This window comes from Lottia gigantea (genome assembly GCF_000327385.1).
Source record: "Lottia gigantea unplaced genomic scaffold LOTGIsca_95, whole genome shotgun sequence".
NCBI classification, from domain to species: Eukaryota; Metazoa; Mollusca; class Gastropoda; family Lottiidae; genus Lottia; species Lottia gigantea.
In genome coordinates this window covers 365,961-386,393 of record NW_008711088.1, presented here as the reverse complement: position 1 = coordinate 386,393, position 20,433 = coordinate 365,961, and the positions used below count along the sequence as shown (strand labels likewise).

At 36.0% G+C, this 20,433-nt stretch overlaps 3 protein-coding genes across 3 annotated transcripts; 2 read left to right on the top strand and 1 right to left on the bottom strand.

Annotated features, from left to right (window-relative positions):
• LOTGIDRAFT_223462 (hypothetical protein) lies at positions 1-12,154 on the bottom strand (the record flags this gene model as incomplete). The annotated part of the gene is made up of 16 exons (XM_009068860.1): positions 1-171; positions 315-546; positions 1,512-1,660; positions 2,044-2,280; positions 2,715-2,917; positions 4,495-4,600; positions 4,772-5,008; positions 5,491-5,787; positions 6,415-6,654; positions 7,302-7,475; positions 8,228-8,440; positions 9,214-9,311; positions 9,607-9,752; positions 10,146-10,209; positions 10,834-10,927; positions 12,008-12,154. Coding segments are annotated over 16 exons (2,808 nt in total), but the record flags the coding sequence as incomplete, so codon positions are not given.
• Positions 12,155-13,874: 1,720 nt separating this feature from the next.
• Positions 13,875-17,576, top strand: LOTGIDRAFT_237097 (hypothetical protein). The gene is made up of 5 exons (XM_009068859.1): positions 13,875-13,997; positions 14,366-14,447; positions 15,467-15,585; positions 15,836-15,976; positions 16,397-17,576. The coding sequence occupies exons 1-5, from the start codon at positions 13,955-13,957 to the stop codon at positions 16,507-16,509; spliced, it is 498 nt and encodes a 165-aa protein (XP_009067107.1). The 5' UTR covers positions 13,875-13,954; the 3' UTR covers positions 16,510-17,576.
• An 882-nt stretch (positions 17,577-18,458) lies between these two features.
• On the top strand, positions 18,459-20,416 carry LOTGIDRAFT_135113 (hypothetical protein; the record flags this gene model as incomplete). The annotated part of the gene is made up of 3 exons (XM_009068858.1): positions 18,459-19,389; positions 19,606-19,753; positions 20,170-20,416. The coding sequence occupies 3 exons, from the start codon at positions 18,459-18,461 to the stop codon at positions 20,414-20,416; spliced, it is 1,326 nt and encodes a 441-aa protein (XP_009067106.1).
• Positions 20,417-20,433: the final 17 nt, after the last annotated feature.

The window sequence follows — 20,433 nt, the reverse complement described above, 5'->3', positions numbered from 1 at the left end:
TAACATTGGTTCTAAAACATCTTCTTTATAAGCCTGAGTCCAAGTTCTGATAGGTAACTCTGATATTTCTATAGAATTATCATCCAGTATCGATATCTCACCACTAACGAGGTATCTGTTATTATCACTTATTTCATCTATCGTTCCTTTAAAATTCTTGTAACTTGGCAACTAAAAAAATAATTCGGAAATGAAAAAAATCGTGGATTGTTTTGACAAAAAAAACAAAAACCAGAAAATTTCTCCGGGGGGAGAGGCAAGCCATGTTTTTGGGGGGAGCTCCGAAATGTCCAAAAATTTTTAGCAATCCTTACCATTTTAACAGGCTCTTCGCCTTCGATCATACGATATAAATTGGCGACGATTTCTCTGATATCGTAATTTGGTATTTTAGTACTCCATCCTGTGCCAATGCCTTCAGCTCCGTTGACCAAGACAGCTGGTAAAATTGGTATATACCATTCTGGTTCTATTCTCTGGTTGTCATCGTAAAGATTCTTTAATAACGGATCGTCCAATGGGTTGAAAATTAATCTCGTCAACGGGCTGAAACAAAAAAACGTACAATTAAAGATGGCGTCCCAGATGAAACGAGGAGCAAAGGAGCAATCTCATCTTCACAATGTCAAGATTGATTGGAATTTGGTCTTATACCTTGACTGCTACAGGCAATCTTCTTGTATCACATCTTCACAATGTCAAGATATAACTAACTTGGTCTTATACCTTGACTACAATAGCCACCTCTCTTGTATCACATCTTCACAATGAAGTTTGTAATAGCTTGACATTGTGAAGATGTAGTTTGTAATAGCTTGACATTGTGAAGATGTAGTTTGTAATAGCTTGAAATTGTGAAGATGAAGTTTGTAATAGCTTGACATTGTGAAGATGAAGTTTGTAATAGTTTGACATTGTGAAGATGAAGTTAGTAATAGCTTGACATTGTGAAGATGAAGTTTGTAATAGCTTGACATTGTGAAGATGAAGTTTGTAATAGCTTGACATTGTGAAGATGAAGTTTGTAATAGCTTGACATTGTGAAGATGAAGTTAGTAATAGCTTGACATTGTGAAGATGAAGTTTGTAATAGCTTGACATTGTGAAGATGAAGTTTGTAATAGCTTGACATTGTGAAGATGAAGTTTGTAATAGCTTGACATTGTGAAGATGAAGTGTGTAATAGCTTGATATTGTGAAGATGAAGTTTGTAATAGCTTGACATTGTGAAGATGAAGTTTGTAATAGCTTGACATTGTGAAGATGAAGTTTGTAATAGCTTGACATTGTGAAGATGAAGTTTGTGATAGCTTGACATTGTGAAGATGAAGTAAGTAATAGCTTGACATTGTGAAGATACAAGAAAGGTGACTATAACAGTCAAGGTATAAGATGGGAGATCAGGGTATATGTTTTACTTTATTCACTCTTATGGTTCAAAGGGTTAATATTTTGGAACAGTCAGCCAAAGTTTAACCACTCATAAAAAAATAAAAACAAGTCGAACTTACTTGAGGTAAGTAAAAATATAACGAGGGCTGGCAGCGTCTTTACCCCCGTGTAATCTCGTACCAAACTGACCTTGTGGCATTAACATATTTAAATTATTCGAACCAACAAAATTCTGGGCTAAATTTATTATCGTTCCCATCAAAGAAGCCTGCAAAATATTAAAAAAATTATATTATCTGTTTGACCAATCATACTTTAGTCTCAGAAACAGGAATTTTTTAGCTAAGACAATCAGTAATAGTGTTCACAGCTCACTGTCGAAATTTGAGTCTTCAAATCCATGTATGTCTACCTGCTTTTTTTTCAAGTTCTTTGAAACTACTTTTGTTGACCAATCATGCTTTAGTCTCAGAAACAGGAATTTTTTAGCTAAGCCAATCAGTAATAGTGTTCACAGCTCACTGTCGAAATTTGAGCCTTCAAATCCATGTGTCTAGAATTATCCACGTTTGAAAGTTAAAATGAAGAGTCGTCTATAAGCGGTTCCTGCAATTCCAAGAGAAACTTAATAAAAACTCTGCTAACGCTTACCTCACCATGGTGATAGGCAGAAATTTCACCGACGGAACCAGCTAACTGAGCCACTTTGATTTCTTTTGTTATATTTCGTTTAAAACACGTAAATAAAACTTTTCTCTGACCAGGTTTAAGGCCGTCTATGGAGCTGGGAATAGATCGTAAATTATCGACCTCGCTAAACAATATTAACTCTCGATTGATAAAATCGTTGTAAGTTATTCGACTAGTTTCTTTACCGTACAGATAGAGCTGAAATATACAATAACAAAATATTTTTACTGTTAAAATACAGCTCTAGTAAGGACGTAGGCTGAAAATAGGTCAGTTGTCTGAAGATTTAACAAGGTGAAACTCTAAGTAACATGTTTCAGGTTCTGTTTTAATATTTCTATATAGCTTTTGTTTGATTTCTAACCGTGGAATCATTAACATGCACAGTGCTAGCGTACAATTCAATCAAAATTGCTTCGAAATGTCTGTGACATTAGAAAAGTGCCTAATGACATCAAGGTATCAGACAGAGTTCGTAATAGCTTCACATAATGATCTTGTCTCTTTGCATCATGATATAGAAAACATAGACTGGAATAATGAAGAAAGATGACTTATTCAAGGTCACCAGACTTTCACAAACTGACCGAGATTAGAGCCCAACAACCACCATTCTTTCAACATAACTTTACCTCTGGTAGTCCAAGTTCATTTCTTTTCTTTCTGTCTTCCATAAAGTTCTTCAGCCATGTTTTTCTTTCCTCGATTTTCTTTTTACTGAATGCTAAATTAATGGAGGCATCATCCTCGGTTCCCCCGTATCGGAATTTAATTCTGTGTCTGTCGATATCCGTGAAATATTCCTTGGCCTCGTTGGCCGTGCTGGTTCCCAAACCTGGAACAAAATAATTTCAAATTTATTAAGTTGTAAAGAATTTGTTAGTTCGCCATTTTGATTCTTCTAGCTTTTGTATGTGTATCAGGGACACTTATAGCTTCTATTTACACCATTCTGATTTTCTAGTCTTTGTATGTGTATTAGGGACACTTATAGCTTCTATTTATGCCATTCTAATTTCTTAGTTTTTGTATGTGTATCAGGGAAACTTATAGCTTCTATTTACACCATTTTGAATTTTCTAGTCTTTGTATGTGTATCAGGGACACTTATAGCTTCTATTTACGCCATTTTGAATTTTCTAGTCTTTGTATGTGTATCAGGGACACTTATAGCTTCTATTTACGCCATTTTGAATTTTCTAGTTTTTGTATGTGTATTAGGGACACTTATAGCTTCTATTTACGCCATTTTGAATTTTCTAGTTTTTGTATGTGTATTAGGGACACTTATAGCTTCTATTTACGCCATTTTGAATTTTCTAGTTTTTGTATGTGTATTAGGGAAACTTATAGCTTCTATTTACGCCATTTTGAATTTTCTAGTTTTTGTATGTGTATCAGGGAAACTTATAGCTTCTATTTACGCCATTCTAATTTCTTAGTTTTTGTATGTGTATCAGGGAAACTTATAGCTTCTATTTACACCATTTTGAATTTTCTAGTTTTTGTATGTGTATTAGAGAAACTTTTGCTCTAATCTGGAGTAAAATCTCACGGTTGCCTGAACTTCCATGACAAGATTATCGTCGACAGGATTTATAAAATTAAACAAGTTTGATAATTGTCTCTGATAGTTTTATCATCTGTAAGACAGACCGTCATCATCCAATCAGATTCATTTTCCATCAATTACATGATCTTCACGTGATTATCAACATAGTGGAAAACGACCGACTGGAGAATTTTGTCTCCTCGTGTGCCCGCAGTCTGTCGGTGAAACTCTTGACAAGATTCTTATCAGTGACAAAACTCTGCGACCAAAAGACCATTCTTGTCTCCACACACTAACCATTACTACTAATTTGTTTTGGGATAAAACTAACACCATCGTAAAACTTTGATTACTGGTATCAAAAAGTTAGCTTATGGTCCTCAGCCCGTTCAGGAGTAAAGCTAAGATTCCATATACGTGTCATGCAGATCCGTCATGCGTCATCCCTCATACGTTAAATGTATCGAAATGGTTGGTTTAAGAGGGTATGATTCAATATATGCAGAAGCGGTATCCGTCAAATGGTCTCCGTTAGGTGTAGCGATTTTTGACGCATCCAGACGCCTTTCCGTGCGGAGATCTCCCAAATGTGATGTATTTTGTGGGGATTGCCAGTCTTTTTTATGCACCAAAGCATCCATCTGTCTAGAAGTCTGTACGTCAAAAGAAAAATAACGCATACGTTTAACACACATTTGGAATCATATTTGACGATCCGAAAGGGCCATTTATGTCCGCATGACGCGTATATGGAATCTTAGCTTTAGATAGCCACAAAGAATTTTTGAAGAGCAAATTTCAAACCAGGATTTTTCCGCAGTAAAATAATAATAATAATAATAATAACCAAAAATAAAAACCTTTGTAGTATTTGACTTTATAAGTGTGAAAGTTTGGCGTTTCTTTCTGCCATTCTTCGAATTCTGGTATACTGTAGAACGCTTGTGAGAACTTCCCTTTAAAAACCTACAATATATAAACATAATTCATTTATTCAACATAGCCAAATGAAATGAATGGAGTTTTACGTTCTACTTTTCTGCACCATGTGGACTAATGAAGATGGGCAACGCCATGCAGTGTACAATGAGGGAAATTTTGCCAAGACAACAGAACTAGTGGTAAAAAGAAAAGTACCTTGACAATTGGTGTAATAAATTGTTCCACTACGTTGTATTTAAGTAGGTTGGGCCAGAAGTGATGTATAAAATTAACGAGGAGGCCTTTAATATGAGAGCCATCGTGGTCCTGATCTGTCATTATCATCAGTTTACCGTATCGTAAAGTTTTTAAATCTTCGGGGTCATTATATTTATGTTTAAACTGTAGACCCATTATCTTTACAATATTGTTAATTTCTGTATTATCCATGATCTACAAGATAAATGAAAGAAGTGGGGAATGAGACAAAATTTGAAATCATCATAAAATTATCCAAAATCTACAAATAAGGTTGGTGATTTAGACGTATTTGCCAGATGTCTGTGGTTCATGTAATTCCACTAAAACTAACCGCTTTATGAGGTCACTATTGCAAAAGAAAGTCTGTCTGTAGCATACAGGGCCTCGGTTTATCGTCCCATCTGAACAACTAGACGTTTTTTCCATGTCAGCCTCTCTTACCTACATCACTGACAGGTATTATCTCAACCTATGCCGGGATTGAACCCTGGGCCTTCAGGTTAGCGAGCAAGCTTTTAACTCACTGAGCCACCACTGGCTATAACCTCCAAGCCAGGATACGATGATGAATATCTCAACCTATGCTGGGCTTGAACTCTGGACCTTCAGGTTAGCAAGCAAGCATCTAACTCACTGAGCCACCGTGGCTCTCTCAACTATCGAAAACAACGTACCTGTTTATGTGAAGCTTCACGAACGTTGAGAAGTTTACCTCGTAATGGGAACACTCCAAATTTATCACGTCCAATAACACCTAAACCTGCCACAGCTAAAGATTTAGCTGAATCTCCCTCCGTTAGAATCAACGTACATGACTGAGAGTTTCTCGTTCCGGCATTGTTAGCATCGTCTAATTTCGGTATTCCTTTTAATTTAGAGAGTTTGGCGGCTCCTGTTTTTTTGTTGAGTTGAGTTTGAGCCTTGAATTTCATCCAACTTAGAATACTTTCTACAATTCCACATTTACTGGCCTGAAGTGAAACGAAATAAGAGTTTTTAATCATGCTTTTACTGTACCAGAATTGGCTAATGAAGACAAGCAACACCATGCAGTGTACAATGATGGAAAGTAGGAGAAGAAATGATGTTTTGCATCAAGCTTTTCTGTAGGCTACTTGATAAGGCTGATGAATATATGCAGTGGGCAATAAGGTAAAGAAAGATGAAATGAAACGGTGTTTTGCATCAAGCTTTTCTACAACTTATTGATCTATTAAAGATGGCTGATGCCATGCAGTGTACAATGAGGGAATATGGCCAAGATAGCACATTAGACTACTCTTTTTTTTATTTCCAACAATTAAGGCTCTTCAAAGTGCACAGCCAGCTTTATTAATTTTAAAGACAGGTTTTCTCTAACTATAAGGGGAATAACTCTTTTTAAGAAAAGCCAAAACCAGACCACAATATCACCCTAACTACCTGTTTCATAAAATCTTCTGATAAAGTAAATTTTGAGCCGGAACTCTTGGCCTGTATCTTAATATGGAATTCAGATTTTCACATGTACGAGGGATAAATTACTCTAACTATAAGGGGAATAACTCTTTTTAAGAAAAGCCAAAGCCAAAACCAGACCACAATATCACACTACCTACCTGTTTCATAAAATCTTCTGATAAAGTAACTTTTGAGCCGAAACTCTTGGCTTGTAGGGTCATATTTTCTTTCGTTTGAGAGTCGAAGGTGGGATTCTCAATCAAACAGTTCACAAATACCCACAGATGGTTTTTAATTTGAAACGGCTTAATCTTGATTCCACCCTTATCCCTTTTCGAAACGATTTCTAATAATTTCTTCACAATTTGATCCGCTACAACATCTACGTGACGACCACCCTGAAAATAAAAAAAAAATAATGAAAAATGAAATTTGTTGACTGATACATGTTTGATTATTTTGAGGGATGGGGAAGGGGAAGGGGAAACCAGGTTGAAAAATCTGAAGGTATTATCTCAATCTATGCTGGGATTGAACCCTGGACATTCAGGTTAGCTAGCAAGCATCTAACTCACTGACAGAGGGAAACCAGGTTGAAAAATCTGAAGGTATTATCTCAACCTATGCTAGGCTTGAACCCTGGACCTTCAGGTTAGTGAGCAAGCATCTAACTCACTGACAGGGGGAAACCAGGTTGAAAAATCTGAAGGTATTATCTCAACCTATGCTAGGCTTGAACCCTGGACCTTCAGGTTAGTGAGCAAGTGTCTATCTCACTGACAGGGGGAAACTGGGTTGAAAAATCTGAAGGTATTATCTTGACCTATGCTAGGATTGAATCCTGGACCTTCAGGTTAGTGAGCAAGCTTCTAACTCTCTGACAGGGGAAAACTGGGTTGAAAAATCTGAAGGTATTATCTTGACCTATGCTAGGATTGAATCCTGGACCTTCAGGTTAGCGAGCAAGCTTCTAACTCACTGAGCCACCTTCCCTCTTTACTACAACAAAAGTATAAAAATAAGAAATTTAAACCCTGACACGTACCTTTGTGGTAGCTATACTGTTAACGAAACTAGCTTGTTGAAAACCTTTATCACTAAGGGTAACAGCTACCTGCCATCTTGGATTACTATCGTAATAAACAACTTTTAACGGCTGATCATTCTCATCGTATTTATCTTTCAAAAATAAGTTAATATAGTCTCGGAAATTTTTCACCTGCAAATAAAATAGTATTTGGTTAACTAACTGTCCTGATGAGGATTGTGTATCTGAAACATGTCAGCAGTATGAGATGAACTCTAGTCAATTAGCTAACATTAAGTCATATATTAGAAAGTCAACCTCCATTTCTAAAACTAGCTGTCCTGATGAGGATTGTGTATCTGAAACATGTCAGCATTATGAAATTAGCTGTAGTCAATTAGCTAACATTAAGTCCCATTTCTAAACTAGCTGTCCTGATGAGGATGGTGTATCTGAAACACGTGTTTAAAGGAACAGGTTTGCCATCTGTTTGACCAATCATACTTTAGTCTCAGAAACAGGAATTTTTTAGCTAAGCTAATCAGTAATAGTGTTCACAGCTCACTGTCAAAATTTGAGTCTGAAAGGAACAGGTTTGCCATCTGTTTAACCAATCATACCTTAATCTCAGAAACAGGAATTTTTTAGCTAAACCAATCAGTAATAGTGTTCACAGCTCACTGTCAAAATTTAAGCCTTCAAATCCAAGTGTGTCCAGAATGTGTTTCCCTTAGAGAGGATCTAAATTTCTATTTTCACAAAATTTACAAATCAAAATTTATCAAAATTATATATTTGAAGGTAAATTTAAATTGATAAGCCAAAACTAAAATTTGGTGGGATAAATTCTAATCAAATTGTTCAATCTAAATTAAACGATGGCACTATACACAAAAATAGTGTACCGGTATTCGTTTGAGTATTACAAAATAATTATTACTTACCGGCAACTTTTTCCCATTTAAAATGACCCTGACACCTTTCGATGATGCCGCGATATCGTACGCCCTACGTTTCATAATGTCAATAATATCATCGTCTAATTCTTCCATATGAAATTTAGACAGGTCTGGTGAAAATGTGACGCAGGTAAAATCTTCCCCGACAGAATCCCTGATGGTGGGTTCCTTCGTTAAGCTCATATTTTTTTGCCAACTCTGAAAAAAAAATTGAAAGTCATGCAGTGTGCAATGAGGGAAATTTTTGCCAGAACAGTAGCATTAACCTATTCTTTTGATTTCCAACTGTCGAGGGATCTTTAACTTGCATAGCCTGAGGACAATAAAGATAGTAGTTATGTGGACTCTCGTGTCTTGCTTTTGCTCCTGACAATGCTATGCAGTGTGTAATGAGGGAAATTTTGTCCCAGGACAGCAGCATTTGCATTTTTTTTTTTCAATGAACAAGGGATCTTTAACATGTACTATCTTTAGACAATTATGAAACCAAATAACTCTCCTAATGAAATGAAACAGAGTTTTATGTCCAACTCTTCTGCATCATGTGGGCTATTAAAGATGGATAACCCCATGCAGTGTGCAATGAGGGAAATTTTGCCAGGGCAGTTACATTAGCACTGCATTTTTTTATTTCCAACTATTGAAAGATCTTTAACATTTACGACTCAAGGCTTTTTCCATGTCAGCTTCTCTGAAAAATCCGAAGGTATTAACTTGAGCTATGCTAGTATTGAATCCTGGCCACGTATTCTCAAAATGATCTTAGAGCTAGGACATCCTAGAATCAATGTTAGAAGATAAAAACTTAGAACAACCTAGCTCTAAGATGGTTTCGAGAATACATGGCCAGGACCTTTAGGATAGCGAGCAAGCGTTTATCGCACTGAGTAACTGAACCAGGTACAAGACAAATGGACTTTGATAGGTTGAAGTCCAAATCGAGACTAAATGAATGGTTTAAAGGATCTCACCTGACGAAAACTTCGTTTATATTCACAAGAAGAAGTTTCTACAGTAAATTTAGTACTGAAAATATTGCACAATTTAGCTCCATAACCATTTCGTCCCCCTGGAGAGAAAATTATTATAATGAGACAACTGATCTATTTCAGTCTGTATCCCTACTATAGAAAAATTAAAACAGAACCTGAAACATGTTGTTACTCAGAGTTTCACACTAAGCGATCTTTAGACAACTGATCTATTTCAGCCTGCGTCTCTACTATAGAAAAATTAAAACAGAACCTGAAACATGTTGTTACTCAGAGTTTCACGCTATGAGATCTTTAGACAACTGATCTATTTCAGTCTGTGTATTTGTTTTTTCCCAATAACTGAATTTTAAAAATAAGTTTTTGACTTACCAGTAACTTTCTTCTCAAAGTCATTATAATTACTGGAAGTTAAAAGATGACCAAATATCATGGTAGGTACGTACATTTTCTCTTCTTTATGTTCAACTACAGGTATACCTTTACCATTATTCCATACCGAGATTTGATTGTGAACTCTATAAAATACAATATACATAGTTATAGGGGTTGGGCTGAGTCCCAGAAACACTGGCTGAGTGACTATACCTTTACCGTTATTCCACACTGATATCTGATTGTGAACTCTATAAAATACAATATACATAGCTATAGGGGTTGGTCTGAGTCCCAGAAACACTGGTCAAAACAAGAATATACTTCTATGACACAAAAATTACCCATGAAATTAAGAATTTTGCCATGTTTTCAATTTAGTATTTACAGGATTTCTCAAGTAAATTATTTTGATTATTAATTGATTATTGATCTGTAGTGTGCATAATGATCTGAATTTGGTAATCAATACCCAGCCCTATTCGTGTGTAATCTTTATGTAAGAAGTTTCATATGAGATAATAAAATAATCTTACTTGTCAATGGTGATTTTAATTGTGTTCATTTTCTCATCTCTCTGTTTATTATCAGCGGCATTTACTAGAAAATATAATATAATATCATTTAGAACGACAGAACCAAACATAGTTCTTCAATATATTCAAATTATATTTAATTTTACGTCTTTCTTTTCTGCATTGAGGGAAATTTCACCAAAACAATAACAGTGTCATTGGCCTACACTTCTGCATGTTTTTTGACTCTGAGGATAGGCAATGCCATGCAGTGTTTAACATCCTACTTTTCTGCACCATGTGGGATAATGAAGACAGACAATGCCATGCAGTGTGCAATGAGGGAAATTTTTTAAAAAAAAAGTGTCATTGACCTATTCTTCTGCATCTTTTTTGGCTAATGAAGACAGGCAATGCCATGCAGTGTACAATGAGAGAAATTTTGCCAAGAAAGCAGCACCAACATGTTTCAGGATCAAATGAAATGAAATGAATGGAGTTTTACATCCTACTTTTCTGTACCTAATTAGGCTAATGAAGATGGGCAATGCCATGCAGTGTGCAATGAGGGAAATTTTGCCAGGACAACAGTATGAACTGTTTTCGATTTCCAACTGTAACAAGATATTGTACCTTGTAGAATATGCAATTAAGTGCAAGCAAAACAAGACAATACAAAAATTTAAGAATTGTATTTGTAAAATCTTACCAAGAATTTCGTCAAATATTTTATATAGACCAGGTACAAACGTCACATCTTTAGTTATCATTAATTCCTTCTCTTCATCATAAACCCACATCGGCTACAAAATATTTATAGATTATATAAGTAGTGCTGGAAACGTTATTTCTTACAAATATGACATATGGCAACTACACTTAGTTTTTGGATTATAAAGAGGTTTTCTAAATTGTTTATGTGTATCAGGGACACTGATAGCATCAATTTACACCATTCTAATTTTCAATCAGATGTCTGTGGTTCTTGTTAAAGGGATTGTAAAGAGGTTTTCTAAATTTTTTATGTATATCAGGGACACTGATAACATCAATTTACATCATTCCAATTTTCAATCAGATGTCTGTGGTTCTTGTTAAAGGGATTGTAAAGAAGTTTTCTAAATCTTTTATGTGTATCAAAGACACTGATAACATCAATTTACACCATTCTAATTTTCAATCAGACGTCTGTGGACCTTGTTAAAGAGATTGTAAAGAAGTTTTCTAAATTTTTTATGTGTATCAAAGACACTGATAACATCAATTTACACCATTCTAATTTTCAATCAGACGTCTGTGGACCTTGTTAAAGAGATTGTAAAGAGGTTTTCTAAATTTTTTATGTGTATCAAAGACACTGATAACATCAATTTACATCATTCTAATTTTCAATCAGACGTCTGTGGACCTTGTTAAAGAGATTGTAAAGAAGTTTTCTAAATTTTTTATGTGTATCAGGGACACTGATAACATCAATTTACACCATTCTAATTTTCAATCAGATGTCTGTGGTTCCTGCAATTCCACTAAAACAAAGCCTGTTTTAATTACATCACTATCGCAAAAGCGTCACAAATACCTGGCGCTGAAGAGAGCAGGAATTTGATTGGCTGACAGTGTTATCAAACAGACAAACGTTCAAGAGGCTTATCTGTAAACCCTAAATGAAGTGGCTATATTAAAAATAAAAGCTAATAAAAAATGGAAAATGAAATGGAGTTTTACGTCCTACTTTTCTGCACCATGTGGGTTAATGAAGACGGTCAACGTCATGCAGTGTACAATGGGGGAAATTTTGCCAGGACCGCAGCATTAGTCTGTTCTTTTCAGATTCAATAAAAAACGGAATGAAAACATTTGACAAATAGTTTTTTCTGTCTTACCTGCGTTAATTTCTCTACAGAACCAATATAAGTATCAGGACGCAGTAAAATATGTTCCAACTGGGATTTCTTCTGATAAATTCTTTCCACGGACAATCTTTTATTAGATTTTTTATCCCCTCCTCCCTTTTCAACCTCCACCTCCATTTCCTGTAAAACAAAACATCAACATTTAGTAACTTGATTAAGTTGCCGTAGGGTTGAGACTTCCCATGGTGGCATATTCCGCCTGAAAGGAGATCTCATAATCTGTCATCGAGACAATTCAGGAGAGCAACCATGGCCGGAAGTCATGCTTACTTGATGAAGTTTTCCAAGTGTAACAAAAAAACCGGGCTTCCAGAGATAATTTGAATGAACCTGAAGACATGGTAGTAGCCTGAGAGTAGAGAAGCTTTGAAAGTTTTTGTTAACCTTTTTGTGAAATGACAAAAAAAATTTCTGTCAAAAACCAGTAAGATGGAAAATAGAGATTCTGGTAAAAAAAAGCAATGTAAAGACAGGAAATGCAGTGTGACCGAATTTGATCTGAATTTGGTAGTGTGCAATGAGGAAAATTTTGCAAGGACAGCCATATTGCCATTGGCCTTAAGCGATATTTAACATACACAGCCTGTAGTACCCAGGGCCTCGGTTTATTGTCCCATCTGAACGACTAGACGCTTTTGGATTTGGAAAGTCATAAACATTCATGCTTACAGTATCCATCTTGCTTAATTTTCCACTTTTGCTTGAAGCTGCTTTAAAAACTGGGGTATTGATTGAAAATGTTCTTGAAAAGTCGGACAAATTCAGAATATTTTTTAACTTTTTTGTCAATGACAAAGAAAGGTTTTGGCTTGGTAAATTCCTGCATCCAAAATTGAATTGCAGTTTTACTACAGATAATGTCGCCAGATTGCCAGCTGGAAACGATGGCTATTGAAATCTAAATCAAAGGAATCCATTCATGGTATTTTGTTTTAATTCAATAATTTGGAAAATGGATGAATTCTGGTTTTTCGAAGATACATAACAGTAAAACGTGAGCCAGTTAGCGCCATATTTACACCGGAAGTCACGTGATATGTCCGAAATGATAATAAAAATTTTACTTGCCTCCAAATCGGAATCCATTGTAATTCAAAAGGAAACAACTAAGAAATCTTGACTTCGTTTCCTGAAAGAAATGGGTTTCATGAATAATTTCCAAGACTTTGATGTTATGCAAGACAAAGGCAGACACAGAAATCTCTCCAGCCGACAAACCAAAAAGAAAACCTTTCAGTTTCGCCGTTCGGCTTCGCATTGTCATTTTTTTTATTTGAGCGCTCATCGACTACAAATTATCGTATGCCATTTCATTTTCTAAAAACTAAAAGCCGACATTTTGAAAATACAGCACTCGAGATGAAATGTAGAAACGTACCTTTTGAGAAGATCTTGCGGTCTTTCTTTTCCACCAACTTCAAATATCGACTGTCTGATTTTCATTGACCGCCATTTAATTTTCGGGAACTGAAATATAACGGTTTTGTGATTGGTTAAAAATATTAGAAAGAATCTCGAACAACCAATCAAATTCCTTCTATCAATTTCACCGACATTAACTAGCCGCACGACTTTACCGTTGTAATAATATTGTCTATTTTGTATCAGACACAAAATTTTCAGTTTTGTGAGAAATTTTTGAGGCAAACTTCTGAATAAAATTCTAAAAAGCCTATTTTTTCACAATTATAAATTCGATGATTTGAAAACTATAAAAAATAACCGAAAAAATAAGTATTGGTCGAGTAGTCTCAGAATTCGAGATGAATCGTCTTAAAATTGACCCGATTAGTCTTGGTCCGAAATGTCCTAATTCAGAACTGATTCACAGATTTGGCTGAAATTTGCAGGCAGTTTGGTTCATGGAAGTCTTCTGAGAAATGGAATCATAAACAGAAATCTGGTACCAAGTGAAAAATGGCAGGATCGGCTTTGAAACGTTTGATGGCGGAGTACAAACGTAAGTTTCAAAAGCAAGGAGGGATATCCTAAAATTTCAAAACAATAACTTAAAACCATAAAAAAAACCCCAAAACACGGAACCAAAAAAACACTGATCTCACTGAAAAATATGTGCGAAATTAGTAGCAATATAAGTATCTTTTTACTTTACCTAAAGTTTTCTGGGCTCTAGGCGTATTCTTGAGGCTTCTCTGACTAAGAACATTGTAAATCCAACATGTTTTCATGTGATTTCTGCTATTTGTAGGCCTAATGGCCACTTCACCAGCTAAACACCCAATAGCCTAATTATGTGGCCAGTGGAATGGCTGCTAATGTTGTAATGCTCACCTGGCCTCACGACATCGTTCTTTTTTTACTTTTCAGAATTGACTTTGAATCCACCAGAAGGAATCATAGCAGGACCTGTCAATGAGGAAAATTTTTTTGAATGGGAGGCTTTAATCATGTTCGTATAATTTTACTTCGATTTTATTTTTCATGTTTTTCATTTTGAGTGTCTTTCTATTTTGATTCAGTGTGTTTTTTTAATTGGGTTTCCTTTATTCAATTTTCAATTTTCAGTCAGATGTCTGTGGTTCTTGTAATTCCACTAAAACTAAGTGTTTAATGACGTCACTATCACAAAGGCGTTGGATATTTTTAGCAGATTTTTCAATAGTGATGTTATAAAACAATACAGCATTTCTTTAATTACAGGAACCACAGACGTCTGATTGAAAATTAGAATGATGTAAATTGATGTTATCAGTGTCTCTGATACCCATAAAAAATATAGAAAACCTCTTTACAATCTCTTTAACAAGAACCACAGACGTCTGATTGAAAATTAGAATGATGTAAATTGATGCTATCAGTGTCCCTGATACACATAAACAATATAGAAAACCTCTTTACAATCTCTTTAACAAGAACCACAGACATCTGATTGAAAATTAGAATGATGTAAATTGATGCTATCAGTGTCTCTGATACACATAAAAAATATAGAAAACCTCTTTACAATCTCTTTAACAAGAACCACAGACGTCTGATTGAAAATTAGAATGGTGTAAATTGAAGCTATCAGTGTCCCTGATATACATAAAAAATATAGAAAACCTCTTTACAATCTCTTTAACAAGAACCACAGACATCTGATTGAAAATTAGAATGATGTAAATTGAAGCTATCAGTGTCTCTGATACACATAAAAAATTTAGAAAACCTCTTTACAATCTCTTTAACAAGAACCACAGACGTCTGATTGAAAATTAGAATGGTGTAAATTGATGCTATCAGTGTCCCTGATACACATAAAAAATTTAGAAAACCTCTTTACAATCTCTTTAACAAGAACCACAGACGTCTGATTGAAAGTTAGAATGATGTAAATTGAAGCTATCAGTGTCCCTGATATACATAAAAAAAAATTAGAAAACCTTTTACAATTCATTTAAATATTAATCAAAATTTTTTTAATTCTAGGGGTCCAGAAGGGACGTGTTTTGAGGGGGGGATATTCCCAGCCAGACTTACTTTCCCCTCCGATTACCCTCTCAGCCCCCCGAAGATGAAATTTACATGCGAAATCTTCCACCCTAACAGTAAGAAAAATTTATTATTTCTATAGATGTTTTTTCTATATATGGCAGAGTCTCAAACGTAGATAATTCTAGACACACATGTATTTGAAGGCTCAAATTTTGACGGTGAGCTGTGAACACTATTACTGATAGGCTAGGCTAAAAAAATTCCCGTTTCTGAGACTAAAGTATGATTGGACAAACAGATGACGAACCTATCTCTTTATCTTTATCAATTTTATTAAAATGAGTATACCCGTTCTATTTTTAGTTTATCCCGATGGTAGAGTCTGTATATCGATATTACACGCTCCCGGAGATGATCCCATGGGTTACGAAACTAGCGCAGAAAGATGGAGTCCAGTTCAAAGTGTAGAAAAAATATTATTATCTGTTGTCAGCATGTTGGCAGGTATGTTTCGCTGAGTAAAATTTTGAGTAAAATCTGATGTGTGCCCGCGGTTCAACAACAAGATTATTGGTTGTCGACAGGATTTATAATATCAAACAAGTTTGATAATTGTCTCTGATAGTTTTATCATTTGTAAGACAGACTGTCATCATCCAATCAGAATCATTTTCCTTTCAATTACATGATCTTCACGTGATTATCGACATGGTGGAAATCAGCGACTGGATATTTTTTTGTCTAGCTGAAATTTGATTGACTGGAGGTGTCAACAAATGGATGAATGTGTAAGAGGGCTGTCTATAGACCCTAACTGAAGTGACTATATTAAAAATAAAAGCTAATAAAAAACGGAACGAAAGTTTGGTCTAAATCTGAATTAAACTGCCATACAAGTTTCTGAATACCTGTCTTTAATTTTAGAACCTAATGATGAAAGTGCCGCCAATGTGGATGCTGCGAAAACTTGGAGAGAAGATAAGACAAAATTCCAGGAAGTTGCAGAAAGGACAGTTCGAAAATCTCTAGGGTTATAAACTTGCAAACTGACTTATTTTTTTTTTTTCGGGGGTTATTACACTAGTCATCTTTAATCTAACAATATTTTTTCTTGAATCGTGTTCTGTGGAATTTTGACACAATAACATTAAAAGTTGGCAAAATTTAATTTAACTAATTATGGTTTTTTTTTTTTTTTTTTTGGAGGGTTACTTCACTTGCCATCCATGATCTTACAAGATTCTTTCTTAAATCATGTTCTGTAGAAACTTTACCCAATAGCATCAAAAGTTGGCAAAATTAGTTTTTTTTTTTTTTTTCGAAGGGGGTTATTACACTTGCCATCCATGATCTTACAATATTCTCCTACAATTTGTGTTCTGTGGTATCAATAGCTAGGCTAACCAATCAAAACACTGTTAAAAGAAGACATATATAACTATAAATATCCCATAATTATTCACATATAGTATTGACGAGTGAATCTGATTGGTTGAATACTAAATGACCTAGAACACAAGATGCATACATTTTTGTCAGATCGTGGATGGAAAGTAGAGTACCCACAGAAAAAACATGTAACAAAATACAGATTTACAGTTTAATCAAATTGCTAATATATGTTTCCTTCACGAATTGGATCAAAATTCTACAGAACACAATCCAGCGAAGAATGTTGTCGGATCAGCGATGGGAAGTGGAGTCACATGCAGAGAAAGCATGAAACATAACATCCACATTTGCATTTAAATCAAGTACAGGGGCCTTATTCTCAAACACTTAACTTAAGATGATTTTAGTATTCCAGTCATCTAATTGGTCAATCACTAACATGGATTTTAAATTTAATTTTATTATCCAATCAGATTACTGTATTTAATAACTTAAGATGATTTTAGTGTTCCAGTCATCTGATTGGTCAATCACTAACATCGATTCTAAATTTAGTTTTATCATCCAATCAGATTACTGTATTTCTTAAAATCTGGATTCTATCTAAATTAAGTTTTTAAGAAAAGGCCTAGTTTGGTTTGTAACCGTGCATTTTGTTGTATATTTTATGTATGTATATATTTAACTATAATATATAAACTTATTAACTGTTCCTGATATTAGTATTTGGCCTACAAACTGACCCTGAACTATATCTGTGACACCCTATAGCACCCACACCCATTAGTCGACCCGTACCCCAAAAGGAGGTTACCCGGAACGCCGCCCCTATTACAAGGTAACCAATGTGAAGTGTGCAATGGGCGAAATTGTGCCAATCCTTGAAAGCCCGTGGCCTTGAAAGACACCCCCACCCCCTCTGGACCAATATACAAACTTATTGACTGTTCCTGTAGAGGTTTTGTTTGAAAATCAAATTTTCACACACTAACCTAAATTAGAACCCACAACCACCATTAGTATAACGTAACCACTGTGAAGTGAAATTTTGTCAACTCCTGCAGCAGACCAGACCCTGGCCTCGAGGGACACATCCCATATTTGACCCCCTCCCTCTCCCCTTGGAGAATTTTCAATTCGATATGTCACGGGAATTTTTCGGGGAGAGGCTGTAACATTCTTGCCTGTAATTAAAACCAATGACGTCATGTATAGGGCAATATCAACACGTACAAAGATAGGCCTAGTAGCCTAACTAAAAAAAAAAGGCAATGTACAACCGTCTTTCAAAGGCATCCGAGATCTCATCCTCAAAGACAACCATGCCCCGATTCAGTGGCTCCAAGATGCTCGGGGCCCGTGGACTCAGGTGGGTAGGGGTCCGTGGACTTGGTTCCACCATGGTTCAACCAGTCCCTATGGTAGTTCAGCCACTGCCCCAATCGTTGTTAAGAACTCTTTTATGACGTCAACAATGGGAAAAAGTCGTCCTTAGGCCTAAGCGGAGAAAATTGACTGGTAGAAGATGGCGCTAAATGGCGGATCCAGTAGCGAATTGGACATGGAAACGGAGGAACAGAGCGATGATTCTGCCATGCAAAAGAAATTCAGTATGCAGACCTGTAACGTCCTCGCAGAGCTCAGACGTACGGGAGATTTTTGTGACGCAGTCATCAAAGTACAAAGCCGAAGCTTTCCAATTCATAGGAATATTTTATCCGCGTGTAGTCCGTATTTCAGAGCTTTATTTAAATATCAACATTTATCCAATGGTCGAATTGAGGTGACCATTCCCGGCGTATCGTCTGAAATCATGAACGAACTTATAGAATATGCGTATACTCGAGATATCGAAATAGATTCCGAGAACGTTGAAGAACTCTTACCAGCAGCCGATCAGTTCCTCGTCTCTGGGCTAGTCAAATCCTGCTGCGATTTTCTAGCGAATCAGATCGTCCCAGAGAACTGCATTGGCATCAGAAAATTTGCTAAAACGTATTTTTGCAACTCTCTGGAACGGACGGCCTTGAGGTACATTCTTCAGAATTTCACCACAGTTCACAAAACAAGTACGGAATTCCTGCAACTCGGTGTGGAAGAACTCAATGAGATTTTGAGCTCCGATGATCTGAACGTCAAAAACGAAGAACTGGTCTTCGATGCCGTTATACATTGGACGGACCACGATCCGGAGAAACGGAGATGCCACATGGCGGAGATCTTGAAAACTATACGTTTAGGTCTTCTTACTACGGAATATTTCATCCAAAAAGTGAAATCGCATCCTTACGTGAAAGAAAGCGCGGAATGTAAACCAATTATCATCGAAACGTTAAAGTTTCTCTACGATTTGGATATGGACGAAGAGAAAGAGGTTGATTTAAATCACCCCCTGGCCAAACCAAGAGTTCCTCACGAAATTCTGTTCGTCATTGGAGGTTGGAGCGGCGGTTCACCCACCACGATGATGGAATCGTACGACACTAGAGCAGATCGGTGGATAGTCTGTGAATACGCTGACAAAGGTAGGTTTTTTATATAGGGATTGTAAAGAGATTTTCATGTGTATCAGGGACACTGATAGCATCAATTTACACCATTCTTATTGCAGGATCCACAGACGTCTGATTGAAAATTAGAATGATATAAATTGATGCTATCAGTGTCCCTGATACACATAAAAAATTCTGAAAAACTTCTTTACAATCTCTTTAACATTATCAAATATTTTCTGTTCGTAGAGGCGAGGGCCTACCATGGAACGGTAGCCTGTGAAAAACGAGTTTATGTTATTGGGGGATTCGATGGAGCAGAATATTTCAACAGTGTTCGATGTTTTAACCCAATCACCAAAAAATGGAGCGAAGTCTCTCCGATGAATTGCAAAAGGTAATTATTTCTTTTCAAACTAGATTGGACCAGGCTTCACTTTATCTAAATAGCTTCGTATGATGAATTCAACCAATCAAAACCAAAATGCCAAGTCAATGCCAAGAGGTTTGGTCAAGGATCAGCTGGATCCTTGTGAACCTAAGTTGTTATCCTTGTAAAATCAATACCAAGAGGTTTTGTCAAGGATCAGCTGGTAGAAAGGATCCTTGTGAACCTAAGTTGTTATCCTTGTAAAATCATTACCAAGAGGTTTGACCAAGAACCAGCTGGTAGAAAGAATCCTTGTGAACCTAAGTTGTTATCCTTGTAAAATCAATACCAAGAGGTTCGGTCAAGGACCAGCTGGTAGAAAGGATCCTTGTGAACCTAAGTTGTCATCCTTAAAAAAATCCCTCTTTCTTTGTTATTGGCAGATGTTACGTAAGTGTTGCTGTTTTGAAGTCGCAGATTTACGCCATGGGGGGATACGATGGCCATTTTCGTCAAAATACAGCGGAGAAGTACACGAGAAGAAAAAATCAATGGAGTTTAATACAACCAATGAATGTCCAAAGAAGCGACGCTAGTGCCACAAGTTTAGATGGTAAGAACAAATTATCAGTCTTGGGACGAAGACGGAAAGAAGCGACCTTCATACACCGACCAATTTTAAACCCATGACAACCATTGTTCAACGT

Bases quoted from the DNA above. Each gene is read 5' to 3' on its own strand.
- LOTGIDRAFT_237097 (XM_009068859.1), top strand. From the start codon at position 13,955: ATGGCAGGATCGGCTTTGAAACGTTTGATGGCGGAGTACAAAC. The intron at 14,448-15,466 runs GTTCGTATAATT...TTTTAATTCTAG, and splicing joins GAATGGGAGGCTTTAATCAT to GGGTCCAGAAGGGACGTGTT. The intron at 15,586-15,835 runs GTAAGAAAAATT...TTCTATTTTTAG, and splicing joins CGAAATCTTCCACCCTAACA to TTTATCCCGATGGTAGAGTC.